The sequence below is a fragment of the Centruroides sculpturatus genome, unplaced genomic scaffold (assembly GCF_000671375.1).
Source record: "Centruroides sculpturatus isolate CEXI.00-Female unplaced genomic scaffold, Cexi_2.0 scaffold1812, whole genome shotgun sequence".
Lineage (NCBI taxonomy): Eukaryota > Metazoa > Arthropoda > Arachnida > Scorpiones > Buthidae > Centruroides > Centruroides sculpturatus.
The window spans coordinates 20,423-40,515 of NW_019386588.1; the positions used below are offsets into that span (position 1 = coordinate 20,423).

General features: G+C 35.0%; 1 protein-coding gene across 1 annotated transcript in view; it reads left to right on the forward strand.

The window, feature by feature from the left end:
- The first annotated feature begins 1,510 nt into the window (after window positions 1–1,510).
- Window positions 1,511–20,093, forward strand: part of LOC111615366 (syntenin-1-like) — a 37,407-nt gene continuing 18,824 nt past the window's right edge. The window contains exons 1-2 of the mRNA XM_023356783.1: window positions 1,511–1,713; window positions 3,921–3,979. Of these exons, the coding sequence (XP_023212551.1) occupies window positions 3,929–3,979 (51 nt within the window). The 5' untranslated portion in view covers window positions 1,511–1,713; window positions 3,921–3,928. The remainder of the gene's footprint in view (window positions 1,714–3,920; window positions 3,980–20,093) is intronic.

The following is a 20,093-nucleotide window of genomic DNA, read 5'->3' on the forward strand; positions in this document are numbered from 1 at the left end:
GTTAAAGAAATCAAATCTCGTCGATAGTTTAACAATTAACATAATTCGTTCGCATCTGCGAAGATCGGACTAACGCATTCTTAGGATGGAAATTCGAGAGGAGAGTAGACATTCGGGCATTTAGATACCTGTAATTAGGAAGTAATTGATTTCGGATAAAAGTAATTTGCTGCGTATGTTCGGAAGTAAAGCGTTAGAAGAAGAGGATTTCGGCCTTTCGTCCGTTTCTCTTCCTTAATTAATGTTTCGTGGTGTTTCCGAAGACAGAGGCGTGCCCTTCCCGCAACCCGGCGTTTGAAGAATATTTAACCGACAATCTGCCCGTATGCATCGGACCTCCGTTCCCATCGCTCGGTTGTTTTCGTCGTGACCCGGCATTTACTCTTTTTCCAAGTGTCTTTTGTCACAATAATAATACTATATGTACGGGGTAATTGGAAACTCGAGGTACAAACTGTTAACTTAGGTTTTAAGGGAGGCGGAGAACATAAAAATAAATCGTATTCGCGTAGAAAAGTACAATCTGAAACGCCATCTTAATCTGCTGGAAGACACGCTAAAATGTTGTAATGGCGAGACGATATCATTTAATTATTTTTTTAAAGCATCCCGTCGTTTATTTTCTGGTGTAAATCGTAAGATTAATCTTCGGCTATATATTCGGGCGGCCAACCGCTGCGGGGAATCCGAACGGATGGAGAAACCTCAATTCCTAAGGTTTCGGAGGATAGTCCGTCTCTCGGCACCCGGGCCCACGACCGGCGGAACCCCTAATGCGCTAGCTAAAAAACAGGCGCTCTTAGTGCTGGCGAGACGGAACATATTTTTAAAAATCGATTATCCTCTAATTTTAAAAGAATTACGAGATTGCTAAATCTTATAATCGAGATGGATCGATAATAATAATAATAACAATTAGGAGCGAAAGTTGAAATTTGCTACACACTTAAGTCGAGAGAATGTATACACTATAAAGGGGTTTTTCGAAATTCCTCCCGTGGGGAGAGGGTTAATTTGGAAAGTTGGTTTTCCGTAGATATTGTTTATACAATACGCCAATAGATAAATATGGCCAACGATTAGATCCTATCGACCGGGATAACGTTCGGAAAAGGACAAAAGTTAATATTTAGATAAATGCGGAGGGGGAGGAAAATAACAGTAAGATATCTGACGATTGAAATTTTATATCGTTATCCAGTTGCTAACCACAAAGGATTATTTAAGGATTAAGGGAATCGATAAATAAGAATTTTCAAATGTCTACGAGACGATTTTATACTTTTGATTTTCGACGTCCGAAATAAAATTACGCAGTTTTTCCTTAAATTATTAATTACTCGCGCCGGAATTCTTTAAATTTAAATAAACATTTTACCTTTCGCCGATTGGATATTACACTACATACGTAAATATCGTGGCCGAACGTAATAATTTATTGGAAAAAAATCCCTGAAATCGGGATATTTCAATCGGTGACGCAATAGTCCTAGGAGTCGTCATCTCCACGTGAGGATTTGACGTCATGGGAAAAAATATCGCCATAAAATTGATATCGAAGATAGGGTAGAAGTTTCTCTTTTGATTTTCCATCGAGCGAAGGAGACGGATTTTTCTCATTAGTCCCGATTATTGCGCCTATTTACGCAGTAATTTACGTGTAAAACTCGAATATTCCATTCTTTGTTGTTAAAAGAAGCGAGTAAGAGAAAGGTGAGTAATATGAAAATAACCGTAAAACAATCGAGAATTCCAATGTGATTTTTATACAGAAATATTTCCGATCGATTATGTTTCGAAATTCCGTTGGAATAATTAATAGAGGTTAATGGTAAATGTAGAATTGCGCTTGACACCAGGCAGTCGCTTTCATTATCTCTGTTTTGATTTTAATTGCGCAGTTTTAATAAGCCGTCCAGACTTACGGAAAGAAACTTTAATTGGATATCATAATCAAACAAATAAGTATTGCCAGCAACGTTCTTACTCCAAACAAAATTTCTCTATATAAAATTACTTTTCTTTCCCTTTAAATTTTCGCTAACGTAAACCAATGTAAGACGGAGGACGTAATTTACATTCTTACAGTTTCACTTTGTGTAATTAACTCTTCGCTTCTATTAATTGCTAAATTGGTGCTCAAAGATCTTTTTACTAAATGTCTCGTACGTCAATGTTTGTTTTTATTATTGAAATAACTTAAAAGCTAGATGAGGAAAGTTCCAGTTGAAGCTTTGTGTTTTAGAAATTGTTGATAGAATTTCCTGGAATATGCCGCTAATGCTGTAAATATCGTCGTTCGTACATGGAATTTTCGTGTGATTCGTATTCCGAAAACTTTATTTTAAATGTAAAACTTAATTGTGTTTTAGACAAAAATTTCTTAAGCATAAAATTGCTTCTTAATAATGTAATATGTAATCTAATTGAAATATAAAAAATTTACATTTTGATTGTATAAAATAAGAGGATGTTTTGCTATCGTAATCGAGTCGACCGAAGATAAGAGATCGGATTAGAATAACGGACTCGACCTACGGAGTTTTGTCTAATATTTTAAAAAAGGGAGCGGTTTTCGGACCTTATGTAGACTGGCGGAAACTATAGGGCGGCTTAATTTTATATATGCTTGCAATAAATAAAGCACAGAGCCCATTTTCAAAATAAGCAAGCTTTAGCTAATATTCCCATCGTGCAATGCTTGTCATTATTTGTATTTTATGTACTTATCTATACTTATATTTTACTCTGGACATAAAAATGACTACCAATTTATTTATCATTATTTATTTTTAACTTTCATAATAATGAAAGTGAGTCACAATCAATTTGCTTACTATTAAACCTTTCATGGATAAACCTCAAAATTAATTTTAATTTGCCACTGACCCTGTCAGCGGTTCTGAGGACCTCCCAGGAGTTTGTAAGAACCACTTTGAGAAATGTTGGTTTATAAAGGATAGAATATATATAATATATTCTATCCTTTATTTTGTTTTTACTTTTTTCTTTTTTTTTCTTTTTGTTTTGTATTAAACATTTTGAAAATGTCAAATGCCCAAAGGGTAGTTTTAAATAAATATATAAGTGATGTGTCAAATACGTTGGCAAGCTGGATTAATATGCATCATTATCCTGATTTGACTCAGGGCTGCAGTTTGGACATCACTAGTTTAGATAATTCTACCATAAAGATATAGTTAGTTACTTGAACTTTTTAAAAATATATATTAAACTAGATAAATCTGTGCTTACATCTGCAAGGTCTGTTGTTGTTTAAGTTTATTTAAATACAGTAATTTCTCTATTAATGCAAATTTACTTTAACATGATTGAAAATTTTAAATTTTATATCAGCGTTATAGAATTAAATGTAGTTATATCAAAGTATTTTTGTTATCAATAACTTCTTGCATACATATGTATTTGTAAAAATTTTAGCTAAAACTTTTATATCCCAGTAAGAGTAAAATACTTTATTTAAGAATATGGAACATATCCCTATTTTAAACAGCTTTTTGCTGTTCCAGTTATATGCTGTTTTTGTAAAACCAATTACACTTGCATGAATGGAGAGATTATAGCAAAGAATCAAAAACATTTTTAATAACTTGTTTTTAAATATATAATATGCATGTATATCTGTAACAATTTTTATTATTATTTAAAATTGGTTCTGCTTATGTTATATGTTAATAAAATATTATTATATGTGTTATAATAAACTGCTAATTAAAAAAGTGCTTTTTGTCATATGAAATAGAATAATTTAAATTTTCAGATGTTTGAAAAATTCTGTACTAAAATTTAAATAAATTTTTTTTTTATTACAAAGTGCATGTATAAATAACATTTGTTTCTACAGGCTTATATTTGAAAGAGAAGTTTCACTAATAAAGTTAAAAATTTTATGGTTGCAGGTTTCAAGATGCCACTTTATCCATCACTAGAAGATATGAAGGTTGACCAAATGGCAAGAGTAAGTAGTCTTGTTTAACAAACATATATATGATATTAATATATAAAACAATCAAATGATGTGTATGTCCTATCTTGTGAAACAATGTAAATATTTATTTAAATTTGACATGATAGAAAGTATACAATTCACAATGAAATGCTGTAACGCACCGTTTACAAAACAAAAAGGGGTTACACAATAGTAGGGTTGAAGTACCAGGCCTGGTCTTTCCAAAATAAAAATAACCAATAATTTTCACATCCACATATAATTCACAATAAATATAAGATTTATTATCTTGACAAAAAAACAATAATGGGTTAATTGTCCTAACAGTAAGTTAAATAATTGAACACTGGAAAAGTTGCAACAAAAATCAATAATCAAAGACAATAATACTTATAATATCCAACTCAACAAAACTTTTATCTCCACCTCAAAAGGATTCTACAGCAAAAAGATACGGTTTCCTCTAATTGATCCCAGACGTTTCTACCACAGTTGTCACCTGAAAACTAACTCTGTCGTGGATGTGCCGCCTTTTATTCTACCTTGAGTGCAGCTCCGCACTGTCTTAATTTACATAAGATGTCGTTCCAGGATCGGGCACCGATGCAAACTAAGTTTGCTTTTTCTTTTATGGTCACTGGTGCTTAGGAGTTTGTCCTTAACAAAAAAAGAACCCCGAAAAGAAAATTAATTAAATAAAAATAACGCCCCAAAACATAAAATAACGATCGGACATTGACTCCTTTACAATGCTTCATTAGAAATTTTTTATTTTTATATTTTTGAATATAAAATCATAAAATTTAATGGGATTAATATTTCAAGTTCTTACTTGGTTAATGTTCTGCTTGGATCACAACTGAATATAGATGTCAAATGAATTTCGATTTCAAATGATTCATGTAGAAAGTAAAGACAGATTACTTTGATGTTGATATAATGAAGATTTAATAGTGAAAAAACAGAGTAAAATTAGATGAAAGTAATTAAACTATTCTTTTAAAATTATTCGCTTAATCTTATTAACTGAAAAGTTTAAACAAAATCTTACTTGATAAAATAAGCTTTTTTATCCTTTCCAAATATTCTTTTGCATAAAGTAAAAAATTTTTTAACACAGGACATTTTTTATATTTTGAATGCACTTAAATTCTAATCTTTAGGTCATTCATTGGTCAGTTAGGTTAAGATATCTTCACTACTTCTCATCTGTGATATCTTGTTCTATTTTGGCAGCCTGTAATATTTAGATTATTCTCTTTTTCGTTAACTTTGATTATTATATTTTGAAATACTATGAAGAGTTGACACTAGACACTGGATTTGTTCACATTCACTTTATTTTCTTATGTACTTTACGGTCTTTAAACTAATTGTTCCAGATGCCAATACGTGTTTTGGACTAGTGTCCTCATTGGACAGCAACCAAATTATAAATATGTAGATGCAAATTATTTAATGTGGAAGTGCAGTTTGTGGGATGATTTGCAGAGTGCTAAACTTGCATTATGAAGTATATGACTGCTGTCCGATGGTATGTGCAATATTATTGGTACTGTATCCAATGTAAAAATGGAACTCTGCAAGTAATTTTTTACATAAAAATTGCATTATGGTATGTAAGACTTTTATTGGAAAAATTTAGCATTGTATCATCTTTTAAAATATAGCATTGTATAGTTTTAGAAATTTTTAACTGGTTTACAATACATGGTGGTGTTTGGTTTTATGTAAGTCAACAATAGTTTTAAAATCAATGTAGCAAACATATGTCTAAAAATGAAAACCTTTTTGTAAAGTGATATTTTGCTAATATTATGTACTAATAAATATTGTTAGCCAACAGATAAGGGGCACTAGCCTGAAAAACATACTTGAAAACTGTTCTATGAGAAGCAAACTTTTTATCATACACAATACAGGAAGAACTTAAATAACTTCCCCATATATTCATCCAGTAGCAGAAATATATCTCTTACTAATAATCCAAAACAAACTATTCCAAACTGAGTACCAACAGCTGTTTCTAGAACATTAATCCTCATACAGTCATGCCATAACTGTATTTATAAATAGATCTAAAACAGCAATAGCAGGAGTAGCTTTTTTTCCTGTCTGATGCTGCACAGATAAGGTTGCCTGCAGACACAAGTTTTACAGCAGAACACTATTCATTTGCTATGGAATTTCAAAATATACAATGTTACAGCCAGCAACAAGCTATTATTTACAGACTCACAGAGTGCTCTGCATACAATCTTGCAAAATAACAATTGACCATCCTATTGTCAACTAAATACATTCTTTCCTACAATAGTTATATCAATCAGGTAAATACCTTAGATTTTTCTGGATTTTTGAACGTATGGAATCTAGGGAAATGAAATAGCAGATAGTCTTCCCAACCCACAACCCTACAAGCCCAATTTTTTTATACTATAAATCTCTTTAGCCATAAAACATTCATATACTTCACAAATAGCAAATGGAATGGGACAGCCAATTCAATAATGAACTCCACGGTATAAAATCATGTCTTAAAAAATGGAAGCTGTCGACAGATCAATGGAAAAGATGAAATTATAACAGCCTAAAAATGGGAAACACAAGATCTATTGATGACAAAATCATTACCTGTATGCACTAATAGTCAGATTCCATTTACCATCTTATATCAATACTTTAAACCTGTCCATAATACCACAGGACCAGAGAATACCATCTAAAGCAAGGGTCGCCAAACTTTTTTCATTGTCAACTGCCTACAAGTTTTTGAAACCTCACATCAACTCCCACCAAAAAGTTTATGTTACAAGCAAAACAAAGTACTTATTGTTTTAACACATTTCTTTTAATTTTGCATTTTTTTTTCATTTATTGTATATTTGTTAATAATTTTTATAATTGACAATCAATGAGATGGATAAGATTGATCCTTAGCTCCCCCTTATCCTTAGCTTAAGCTTGATAATTGACCCCCAATAATGTTATATTGACCCCTTTGGCGACCCCTGAACTAAAGCAACAAACCTTTCCAAATGAAGGTAAACCCACTGTGTATGCTGCTGAAAGATAATGGCCAAATCCAACAAATGCTCATCTTCCTATAAAGCGGTGTTTTTCAACCTGTGGGTCGCAAAGCCATACATGGGGTCACGGGTAAAAGAAAAAGACAAGTGTTTGTAGGTCCTACACTACAATAAAAAAACTACAATTTCAGTGAGAAGGTTGTGCCTGTTTATTTTACAGTACAATTAGTTTTTTGATCGATATTTAAATCTCAACAGAAAGAAAATTAAATACATAGTTTTTTAAATCACTGACATAGTTTTAATATGGCCGTGGGGATCGCCAAAATTTTTTAACTTGTAAAGGGGTCGCATATTCAAGAAGGTTGAAAAACACTGCTATAAAGCATAAACCTATTATATTCAATGCTATAAATCATGGCCATAAATAGTTAGACTAACCTATTATATCTGTCATCTCTTGGTACTCCTTGGTCTAAGAAGGCCCTTGTACAACAAAACTACAAACAACAACAAATTTGAAAACTAAATTAATTTATGAATTATTCGTCTTCACATACTGGGATGATATAAAAAAAAGCGACGTCTGACTTCCTTTTTGCACAATAGCCTGAAGAGAGCCCAGAAGGGGCCTCAAAAACATTAGCTACCCCAGTATGAAACAGTTTTTACGTAAGTTTTTTTTTTTTTTTTTTTTTTTTTAATTTATGAAGTTCTTTGCTATCAAAATGTAAACACTTCATTCTTTCATTACATATAATATGTAATGTATGTATATTGTTCAACTTTTGTGAACAATATACATACATTATATATACAATATACAACTTCTACAAGGTGATGAACACTGTCAGCATCATATTTAGCCAGTATCTGGAGAGTCTGCCTTAAGACAGAAAGGATGCTGTCAATGTCTTGGAAGTGGGTGCATCTAAGAAGTTTTTGTTTTCAGATAATCATTCATTTGGACTTGGGTCAGTTGAATGTGGTGGCTGTTTCAGTATTACCAACTACCATTTGCTTAGCAATGTCCTTACTTCCGATGAAGAATTGGTGTATGAATTGCTAATCAAGACAATTGAATGTTATAGCAACTGTGGCCTTTTTGAACAAATTGCTGGATGATAATCAAGGAAGTGGCGGTAGTATCTATCTGTCCCAATTGTATATAATAAGACAGAGGAATCCTTGGAATAGTATCAGTAACACTTTTACCTTATCTGGTTCTTATTGCATTTCTTGTAGCATGGGAATGATTAGCAATACCTCTTGTTTGATTAGCATTCTGATTTGATTTGTAGGATCTGGCCATATTTTGTCAATTGTAGTAACCTTGTGAAGGAGGATTCTCTTTTTGCTTAATACCGTAGGTAAATTTGAGCAGTTTCCGTTTACTGTCTTTCTTCACATCATTCAGAATGTGAAGCACCTATCATGTAGCAATTTGTGCATTCCCAGCGTCTTAAAGATGTGGTAAACGTTGGAAGCTGCAATACCTACTTTGGTACACATTTCTTGACAAATCCATCAATGATCATTCTCCAATAACCACAAAACAGCTTCCATGTATTGTCTGTTGCTGTGAATGGATGACCACTGTCAAGCATAATCTCTATTTTATTTCTTGTATTTGTTTTGTGTCTGGTTGTCTCACAGTTCTGTTAATGACCATCGACATCTGTTGTAATACCATACATACATACATACATAGAAAGGTTAAAGACCACACTCTGAGGTATAGCCCAGATAAGTGGAAAGAAGATATATAATATAAGAAGTGGTTAAGAAATGAGAAGAAAATTAGGTGGATAGGAATGGGAACAATGGGGCATCTGCATCACATTAATTTAGTAGTAAACATAATACAAATACAGTGTTAATAATACATTAGATCAAATACAGATATTAGTAATGATGCGACAATTGAGTAATATATAATATATACATAAACTTGGAGATAAAATATATACAAAGCTTAACATGAAATTGAATAGTAGGCCATACAAATATACAGTGACAAAACAGAGTTGATTGCAACAGGATAAATAGTATTACAAGGTGGTAATTATTGTGTAGGTAGTGATACCAAACATTAGGTAGTATGCATAATGAAGAGTGTAACTAAAATACCCAGTACAGATCCTGATGCACGGGCATGGGGGAGTAATTAACAAAAGAATAACATTGCAGTTGATATTCATCAACTGCCATGTTACTCTTTGTATTCATCAACTACAATGTTACTCTTCATCAACTGCAATGTTACTCTTTGTTCTCAATGTAACATTGCTATACCCGATAGCAGAACCTACAGAATTAATAATGTTAAACAATTATAAAACAGATGTAAATTACATGCTGAACAGTACAAAACAATTAGGGCACAGCAGATTAATAATGGTATGGGACATGGATGGAGGCTGAGGAGGACACAAGAAGAGGGCCAGGCAAAAAACAAACTACCGTATATAAGTATATAAGATGACCCCCAACTTTTACAGTTAAAATATAGAATTTGGGATATACTCGCCGAATAAGATCTGAGAGGCAGAGAAGATGTACAGTAATAGAATACATACAAAGGTGAGCCAGATGGGTGAAAGATGCGTGTTTTTCTGGGCACAGCGCCTCTCTATCTCTCTCCATACCCCAGACGTCCCGGCCGACTGCAGCACCTGGCATATAAGACGACCCACCACTTTTGAGATTTTCCTGGGTCAAAAAGTCGTCTTATATGCTGGAATATACAGTAGTCCAGCATGGTAATGCTACGGGCGAAGTCTTTAAATGCCATGTGGATGTTTTTGTTATCTACCAGAGTCTTGTAGTTGCATGGCCAATGAATTCCTTCAGCAAGAACAGTATTGATGATAATCCTTCTTTGGATCATAGTTTGTGCAGTAGAAAATTATGTGTATTGGTTCTTCAACCTCATTGAGTGAGCAAGTACACAATCCGTTGCCATTATGAAGAAATCTTAAGAGGTAACTACGAAAGTTACTGTGCCCAGTCAACAGTTGTGTTAGTTGAAAGGAGGGGACCAGATGTCTACTGTCCTGCCTGTTGAGAACGTCTGGAATAAATTTGTGCGTTAGCCCCTCCCAGTGATACTCTCATTCCACCTTTCCTCCCAGTTGCCCCAGCTGACCAGACGGATGTGGTTGGAAAGCCAGTTGGGAGGGAAGTCGCTGTAGGAGCAATGGTTGCATCTTTCAGAGGCAGTGTGAGCCAGAAGATCCTCTCTCTCATTCCCTTGAATTTCAACACGACCATTCACCCAGATGAATTCAAAGTCTATGTTGTTCTGAAGTTGTACAAGTGTGACACTTTCATTGACAATGGGTAAGTTAATGTTCAAATTCTTCATTTGCAGAAGGGCAACCCTACTATCAGTGAGGATATTGACATGTTTGTATTCTCTCGAGTTGGCATTGTTTGTGGTCCATCTGATCGCATTCCATATGGCAAGAGACTCACTTGGTAGGCCGAACAGTGAGGACCCAGCTTGTACTGATCCTGGTAGATGTTTTTGTTGTTGTACAGCACGCTATCACAGTGGAGCACCCCTCCTTAAAGCCATCTATATAAATACAGAGGCCAGAAGGAATGCTGACACTGTCAAGAAAGAATAGATGATCAATGGAAATATTAGGATGAGTTGTTTGATAATTTGGTTTTAGATCTAGGCTGTGATTGGTAATATACTCTGCAATGGAAGTGGCAGCAGAGTGGATGTTGATCTTCTTAGTGATAGTGTAATATTTGTCCATGGTGAGCCTCTTTTTGCAAGTTTGTGCAGATGGTATTTCCAGACTTTTTCTTTGATGATTAAATCCTATAGGAAGTAGATTCACAATAACAAGGATGGCATCAGTGGGTGCAGTACTGTAGGCCCTGACAACTGAGATTGCCGCCAGCCTCAGTGCTGAGAGTAATTTCCATTTAATGTGTACCTTATCCACAGAATTGCCCCATATTTCCGTTCCATACGTGATGCTAGGTTCAATTACAGCTGTGTACATTAAGTATTTGGGTATCACTTTTGACAACACCTTAACTTGGAAGCAACATGTGCACAATATATACAAAAGGGCAACCACTGTCATGCATTCGCTTGCTTCCATAGCAAGAAATCGATGGGATTACCGCAGCAAAGCTAGCAGGTTAATAAAGCTAGTATTTTTAATTCTATTATCATCTATCCTGATAGTGGGGCCTTTCTTCAAAGGAGTAAACTTTGGGAAAACATTTTTTTTTTTTTCATTCATTTAGATTTATTAATGTAGCAAGGTTACATGACCTGATGTCGCAAGTGCATAATAATGTATTATCTATATATATATATATAAATGGACGTGTGTGTCCCTATATTTCACTTTTCAGCCAAAACTACACATCGCAGATGAATGGTATTTGTATGTGGCAGTAGCCTCAAGTCTCCATTCGTGCACTATGGTGGTTGCGTCTCAATAGCTATATATGGAGATATGAGCTTGAGATATGAGAGCGGGAGATATGAGCTTGAAAGTGGTTGAAAGTGGAAGATTTTCTATTTCAATTTTAAAAATTTTCGAATTTAAATTCGAATTTGTTCGATTATAGAACAATTATAAACATTCCAGAAAATTGATCAAATTGAAAATAGTTCATTTGACTGGACGTAAAAATTCTCTAATTAGTCTGGAAACGGGGGACCTAATTCTTGCATTCTGTGAAAACGGGTAAGATTGGCTATACTGTAATTATCTTAATCTTCACTATCGTTACTTTTTGCCCAGCGAAGCGGGTCCTTGCAGCTAGATTCTAGATTACTTAGAAAAACAGTCTTTTATATATATAAAAAAACTATATTACATACAAATAAAAACCTGTAAAGTACTATATTATTTTTCCAACTTTTCCAACAATTATCGACATGACTGTGTGCCGGAAATAGCCGTTCCCTAACGGGTACTTTACGCGGATTCGCGTTAGTGTGCCAGGCCTGGACTTTTAGCGTGCACCGAATTAAATAATGACAAAGTTTGTCAATAACAAATCAAATATTTAATAAATAATTCTAATAATAACTATTTACAAAATTTAGTAAAAATCAAACAACAATTTATTCAATGAAAATCAATAAGAATCAACCCGACAAAACTCAAATCAATCTAGTTTCTAACTTAAATCTATTCCCCTTTGGAATTCGACAAAATTCAAAGACTTTACTTATATACAATACTAATTCTTATGAATTAAAGATCCTAATCTTCACCTCAATATACTAGGAACCTATTTCCTCAACTCTCAAGACTTTCTCTATTCGTCGATCCACAAATCGAATAACTTTAAAATCGCCTTGGAACTATTTGATCCTTTCGGACATCTCTCTCGTTCACTGCTACGAAGCTCACCAAGCTCGTTGCTATCAGAAGCTCATCTCGTCAGTCTTCACTTGAGGTTCAGTCTTTATACTGTGAGGTGACGTCACAATTTCTGAATATGATCATTCCCCTCATTTACATACTTATTTGCTAACAATAAACTTTTCTATTTGTCTGGCAGCCTAGTTTTCCGACAATACTCGCTAACCTTTTACATTATCCTTTTTGACAATTTTCGGGATGTTTTTATTCTTTAAGGTTTAGCGAGTCCCTAAGTTGTGCTGGTGGGGTCTCCCCCCTTTTCTTGGTGCGGACTTGCTTTTTTCCGCTCTGGAGTGCGAGTGTGCGCGAGTTTTTTCTATGGCGCTTTTCTCTCATTGGTGAGTTGGTTTCTCTTCTATTTTTAAGTTTCTAAGGTTAATGGTGAGGAAACCTTCGTCCTAACAAAACATAAGCCCCAAACAAAAATATAATAAAAAGCAAAAGTAAATAAAAATAATGCTCGGACTTGGTTCCTTACAAACCCAGCGAAGTGGGTCCTTGCAGCTAGTAATACAATATATTTGTTAGTTGGTTTTACAGACATAAAATAACAGTACAGTATCGTTGTAAAATTGCAGTTATATGTTTTGATTTTACCTGACAATTCTTGATAATTAAGTACATTTGTTGATTTACATAGATAGTAATAACATGGATAATACTATGTACTAACAGCAATTGGTTGGCACATAGAAGTTAGCGAATCTTTTTACAAGAAGAGAGAGTATTACAGATGTTTTACATGCCAAGTATATATACAAAGTATAATTAGAACATACCATTACAAAGTATAACAATAATGTTATAACAGCTGACAAAATAACAACAGTTTGCTGTAAAACAATTAACAATAAAGCATAATGGTAATATGTAATATTATATTAACAATTTAAAAATTAAATATAAAATCAAACCAGTGGCAAAGAAAGTGTCTAGAACAGCAATGTTTTAATTGACAGGAAGATTTTCAATCAAAGTCTTTGAAGAATCCTGTATGAGATTGATATGTAAGAAAGCAGAGTAACACATATGAGACTGTCACTGTTTCATGAGTCCATGGATATCCTCATCACCACTAAAGTCTGTGAGTGAGAAGTGCCACAAAAGTTCGAGAGTGTCTCTAAACACCACAAAATAAGTGAGTTGTACCACTCTAAAGTCTATGGGAATCCTCAACACCACAAAAGTCCATAGGTGAGAAGAGCTGCAAAAGTCCAAGGGTGTCCTTAAACACCACAAAAGTCCATAAGTAAGTTGTACCACTTGAAAGTCCATTGGATGTCCCTCAGCAACTTCGGGAAAATAATGCAATGACACTTGAGTAGTTCATGTTTAACTTATTGTTTTCACTCCACCTCGAGATACTTTGGTAAAATGTTGTTCATTCTCGCCTGAAAAGTTTCTTGGTACTGGTGGGAGATGATAAGTATGGTGTCATCAGCATATTCCTGTAGATGAGACCAGTATTCTTGAGGAAGGGTCTGTTGTACATTATGTTCCATAGAAAAGGCCCTGATCGGGAACTCTTCAGGCAGCCCATTAATTGCTTTATGGAGATATGAGTTGTTATTTATACAAACAATGATATGCCTGTTGCTAAGATAGCTTCTCACTAGGTTAAGGATGTTGTTAGAGCAGTCATTGTCATGCAGGGCAACCAGAATAGCAGGCCACCATGCATGATCAAAAGCCACTTTATAGTCAATTTATACCATCATGCTATGTTCCCCTCTTTGCTTTGCCCCTTGGATATATTAATAATTAACTATGGTGTCAAGGGCCATTGTTGTATGTTTGCCCTTGCAAAAGCCGTATTGATTGTTGTTTAATTTGTTATGCCTTTCACAGGTGTAGCAGACTCTCTTGATCATTAAGACATCCAGAAGTTTGCCTATTACTGGCAAGACGGAAATAGGGTGGTAATCAGATGAACTGGTTAGGTGATTGCTTTTCAGAATGAGTTTAATTGACACCTTTTTCCAGATAGCTGGGAAAATGCTGAGTTGAAGGCACCTGTTAAATATGACTTGAAACATCGTGGGTATGGCAAGTGAGTTTCACCATTTTGGGGGTGATGCCGTCAAGACCAGGTGCTTTTTTTCTTTTAACAAGTGTATCTCCTTTTCAATTTCATAGGGCATAAAAAGCTTGTCATTATGATTGGTTTGAAGATGCAGAGACAGTTCCCGAATATCTCTGATGTTAGTTATCAGTGGTGGGGTTGGCCTGTGGAAAAATGTCCTCAATAATTTCCTGAATGGTATCTTGAATATTTGTAGTAAAACTGTTATCGTTAGAGTTGATGTTATGCGTTACATTGGAAGATCTAATTTTATTTCTGACAATATAGTAAGGAGTTGACCACAGGATTGCTTCCACCGAGATCAATACTGAATTTCTGCCATGAATCTGTGTGAGATTTATTAATGGAGGTCTTGTAAATTCTAAGAAAATCAAGGTAGGTTTGGTGAAGAGATTCCTTGCAACTCTGCAGTAAAGGGCAAGGGGTCAGGTTCTCGCCTGAATTTGTTTCTAGCCCTCCTAAGGTGGATCCTTTGCCTGGAGAGGTCACTTGTCCACCAGGGAACAGAGTACTGACTTATTATACACAGAATAAGAATTATTGCTTGATTAGGAAATCAACATTCATTGGTACTGTACATGTTATATGGGAATGCATTCTGGACTACCTTGTCCCTCATCAGCTCCTATACAAGTTATACATTATCAGCAACCATACATCTTTTTAGACAAACAAAAATACATAGATAAGAATTTCTTGATGAATAAAAAACAAAATAATTTGGACTATAAGTATAACAAATATTGCAAAGCCTGATATGAATTATTATTGTTTATTAGCGCACTATGCATCCTGGCTCTGCATAAGCACTGCCAGGCTACTAATACAGATGCAATAACATGTAATTACAGAAGATATAAAAATTAACAAAATGAAAGAATAATACAGTAGAACATAAAGTGATAAATATAAACAATTGAAAGTGTACAGTAATACATACAAGTTGAGTAAACAAACAGAGCAATTATTGTGACATAAGTATGAAGCAGTAAGATACACAGGCTGTAAGGAACCAAGTCCGAGCATTAATTTTATTTACTTTAATTTTGCTTTTTATTATATTTTGTTTGGGGCTTATGTTTTGTTAGGACGAAGGTTTCCTCACCATTCACCTTAGAAACTTAAAAAAATAGAAGAGAAACCAACTCACCAATGAGAGAAAAGCGCCGTAGAAAAAAAACTCGCGCACACTCGCACTCCAGAACGGAAAAAAGTAAGTCCGCACCAAGGAAAGGGGGGGAGAAGACCCCACAAGCACAACTTAAATTTGCTAAACCTTAAAAGAATAAAACATCCCGAAAATTGTAAAAAAGAATAATGTAAAAGGTTAACGAGTATTGTCAGAAAATAGGCTGCCAGACAAAGAGAAAAGTTTATCGTTAGCAAATAAGTATGTAAATGAGGGGAGTGATCGCATTCAGAATTGTGACGTCACCTCACAGTATAAAGACTGAACATCAAGTGAAGACGGACGAGGTGAACTCCAGTTAGCAACGAGCTCAGTGAGCTTCGTAGCAGTGAACGAGAGAGGTGTCCGATAGGATCAAATAGTTCCAAGGCGATTTTGAAGTTATTTGATTTGTGGATCGACGAATAGAGAAAGTCTTGAGAGTTGAGGAAATAGGTTCCTAGTATATTGAGGTGAAGATTAGGATCTTTAATTCATAAGAATTATTGTACATAAATTAAGTCTTTGATTTTGTCGAATTCCAAAGGGGAATAGATTTAAGTTAGAAAATAGATTGATTTGAGTTGTCGGATTGATTCTTATTGATTTTCATTGAATAAATTGTTATTTGATTTTTACTAAATTTTGTATATAGTTATTACTAAAATATTTATTAAATATTGGATTGTTTTTGATTAACTTTGTCATTATTTAATTTGGTGCATGCTTAAAGTCCAGGCCTGGCACATTAACGCGAATCCACATAAAGTACCCGTTAGATAACAGCTATTTCCAACACACAGTCGTGTCGATAATCATTGTAGAGGGCAGAAAAATAATATAGTACTTTACAAGGCGAATGGTGCAGAACACAGTAAAGAATAAATTAACATCAGACTACATTGTGCATAACTTAAGGCATAACTAGAGCAGTGTGTAAATTAAGGCCAAGGTATTATAAGACTATAAAAACAAGGAAAAGAAAGTACAATGATAGTGAGGAATGCATCAACAAAACAGATACATTAATTAAATCCAAATTGACAGTGCAATGACAAAATACAGTCTACAGTAATGTACTGTACATGACAAGTAACAATGCTGCTGATACTTAGATACAGTGCTTGATATACAGTGATTAAGAGTAGGAATGTTACATTTATATACATGAAGAGAATTGGTGATGACCATGATAAGATACAGAGGTGAGCTTGTGGTAGACCTGGATGATGATGATAAGGTGAGAATATACAGTGGTACCTCAGGATACGAAATTAATCCGTTCCGAAACTGAGATCGTATCATGAAAATGTCGTAAGGTGGATCATCTTTTCCCATACGATTACATGTAAAACCAAATAATTAGTTCCAACGCGAAAAACATACTCAAATTAAAGCCAAGTAACACATTAAAAAAAAATAACTGTAGTAAGAAACACAAATGAAAAAATGCGAACTAATGTAACGTCTTATGGTGAGTTTTTGTTCGTATCGTGGAGCAAAAATATGTTCGAATTTCATGTCGTATCCTGAAAATTTTGTATGCTGGGGCGTTCGTAACCTGAGGTACCACTGTAGTTCTTGATTGTTGATCAGATGATGGAAGTCACATGCCATCATCTTATGCCAGTTGAGTTCACTTTTCAAAACTGCACAATGGAGAAAATGCTGATTGTGACTTAACATGAGGCAGTCAAAGATATAATGATGGCTGCCACAGGAGCATCACATAATAGGCAGAGTTCAGAGTCTCCAAGGGAAAAACGATGTAAGTAGCTATTAAAACATCCATGATCAGTGAAGAACTGCGTGTTGAAGTGATTAGGGATGAGCCAGGTTGCATTTAGAGTGTCTTTTGATGGATGGGAAAAAGCAGAAGCCAGTCTTGTTGTGGTTGTTATTCCAATGTTGCTGCCAGGTATTAATTAGGTTTTCCCAAAGCTTGCTGAAGTAAACAGAGAAGGGGAGAGTGTCATAGGTGATAACGAGGGTGCTATCAGCACCAGCAGACTTGATGAGCAAGTCTGCATGCTCATTTCCAGGAATACCGTTGTGGGCTTTGATTCAACTAAAGGAATAATTGTTGTTAGAAATGACGATAATTTTATGTATGTTGTTGATGAGAGGATGAGTGGCATGGCTATTGATGAGCTGAATTGCAGAGTTGCTATCAGATAGAATGGAGTTATTACTGTTATTGTAGTGAAGATTTGACCAGTTAAGAGCTTGAAGCAAAAATTTCTGCTTGAAAATTGCTGCACTGTGGATGAAGCCTGTAGCACTGTGAGTGGAATTCTACACTGCTGATGTAAGCAGCAAAGCTGCAACCCGTGCCGTCCAGAGATTTACAGCGTAGATGGCAACATCACGGTTATCAAAGTTGCATTTAAGTATGCTAAGTAGAATACTAAGATTGGATGTTGCAGAAATGTTAACAGGAGTTTCAAGATTATTGGCTGAAAGGGAGCCATTGTTTGTAGTTACATCAATACCACATTTTAAAAGAATTTTGGAAGTCAGTAGAGCCAGGTGCAGATTGATGGGTGGTTTTTTGGTAATGATTTGTAAGCTAGTGGTTGGACAACTACTATAACCCTTGGCAATATGAAGTAGGCCTTGCCTTTGGGATGAAAGAAACTTTCTCTGACGATGTACCTTATTGATGGAGTGAGACCAGGAATCACAAGCATAGGATTGGTAAGAAGATCTGGTTGTAAATGATTGGTAAGAAGATCTGGTTGTAAATGGTGCTCATTGCAGTAGAGTTAATACCCCAGGTACTTTTTGCAATTTTGGAAAAACTTAGCCAGTGATGATAGTAATATTCTCAATATGTGGGATCCATAGGAATGTGTGTTCCAGGATAACACCAAGGTAACAGATGGTTTTAACTACTTTTACTGAGGTGCCGTTGAGTTTGATTGTAGGGACTCTGGAATACAGGTGCTTGCCACCTGGACAACTGAAAACAATGGCTTTAGTTTTGTTAGGATTTATGTCAAGTTTATAGTTAACGCACCAATCAGAGATGTTATTGAGTGTACACTGTGTCTTCCAAAGCAGCCCTAGTCCTGCCACCCACAAGAACCAAGGCATCATCAGCGTAGGCAATGGAGAAGCCTTGACCAAACTCCTGTTGTAAGGAGTTAAAAAGTACAATCCAAAGCAGAGGACCACAAACAGACCCCTGAGGGCAACCTCTGTTGATCGGGTGATGAAAGCAAAGTGAACCAGAAGTAACTACAATTTTCCGATTGTTGAGGTAATCTTTAATCACAAGGAAGTGGTTGGCTGGACAATTAAGTTTCCTGAGTTCAAATAGAATAATAGGCCACCATGCACTATCAAAGGCCTTACAAATGTCCAAGCTGATGCCAAGAATATATTTATACTCTTAAAGAAGGTTATAGATGTTGACTGCTGTTGCAATGGCCTCGAGCAGATTTCTGCCTGCGGAAGCCAAACTGCTGAGGACTGTGAGAGTTGTTCACCTCAAGAAACCAGTTGAGCCTGTTAGCGATGAGCCTTTCAAAGATCTTCCCAAAAATGGGTAAAAGCAAGATTGGGCAAATGTTATCTGGGCTGCCAGGTTTCAATCCTTGCAATTTTCCATGTATTTGGGAAGATACCATGGAGAAGACACTTGTTGTAGGTTTCCATAATAAACTCGGAATGATTATGCCAAATACAGGTAAAAATGTCATAAGTAATGTTGTCAATGCCCAGAGATTCTTTTTTACTTGTACGAAGGATGGCAATTTCAATTTCGTTGAGACTGAAGGGACTGTAGGGAGTGTTGAGAGGCTTATCAGTGGAGTTTCTGATGTCAGTGTGACAAGAAGTGTCTGTGTTAGGATTATCCCAACAGCAGAAAGAATTGATATTGATGTGCAAGTCAATGATAGAGTCAATGCTGTTCAAGTCATCATTATCAGAGATGTCAAGAGAACAAGTCCATAACCAGGGCAGTGTGAATAGTATGACCGCACCAGGTGCCGTCATAGGAGTGGCACAGAAAATGCAATGATAGATCATCTGCACAAAAAGAAATAAAACTCAATCACCTTATTACTACTTAACCCTACCTGCCAAAATAAATTCTATACAACAGTGAGCTGGGTTGTGCACATTTGAAAGATATACACATATAGCATGAAATTCGCACTTAATGTTAACCTTTTCAAACAAATATTGTTTGAAAAGGTTAACATAGGGCATACCTTCTTCCTTCTACTCAGTCACTAGTGGAAGATGAGTTATCTATCATTTATAATGCTATGTTAAATGCTGGTTATTCATGCTGTAAATTTACATTTCTATGTTAAAATTATTAAATTTATCTTACATGTTATATGGGACTGTTTATTGCACTGTATCAGTTCTAGTTGCAAAATTTTTGTCATGTTATATGGGAGTTCACTGTACTGTACACATA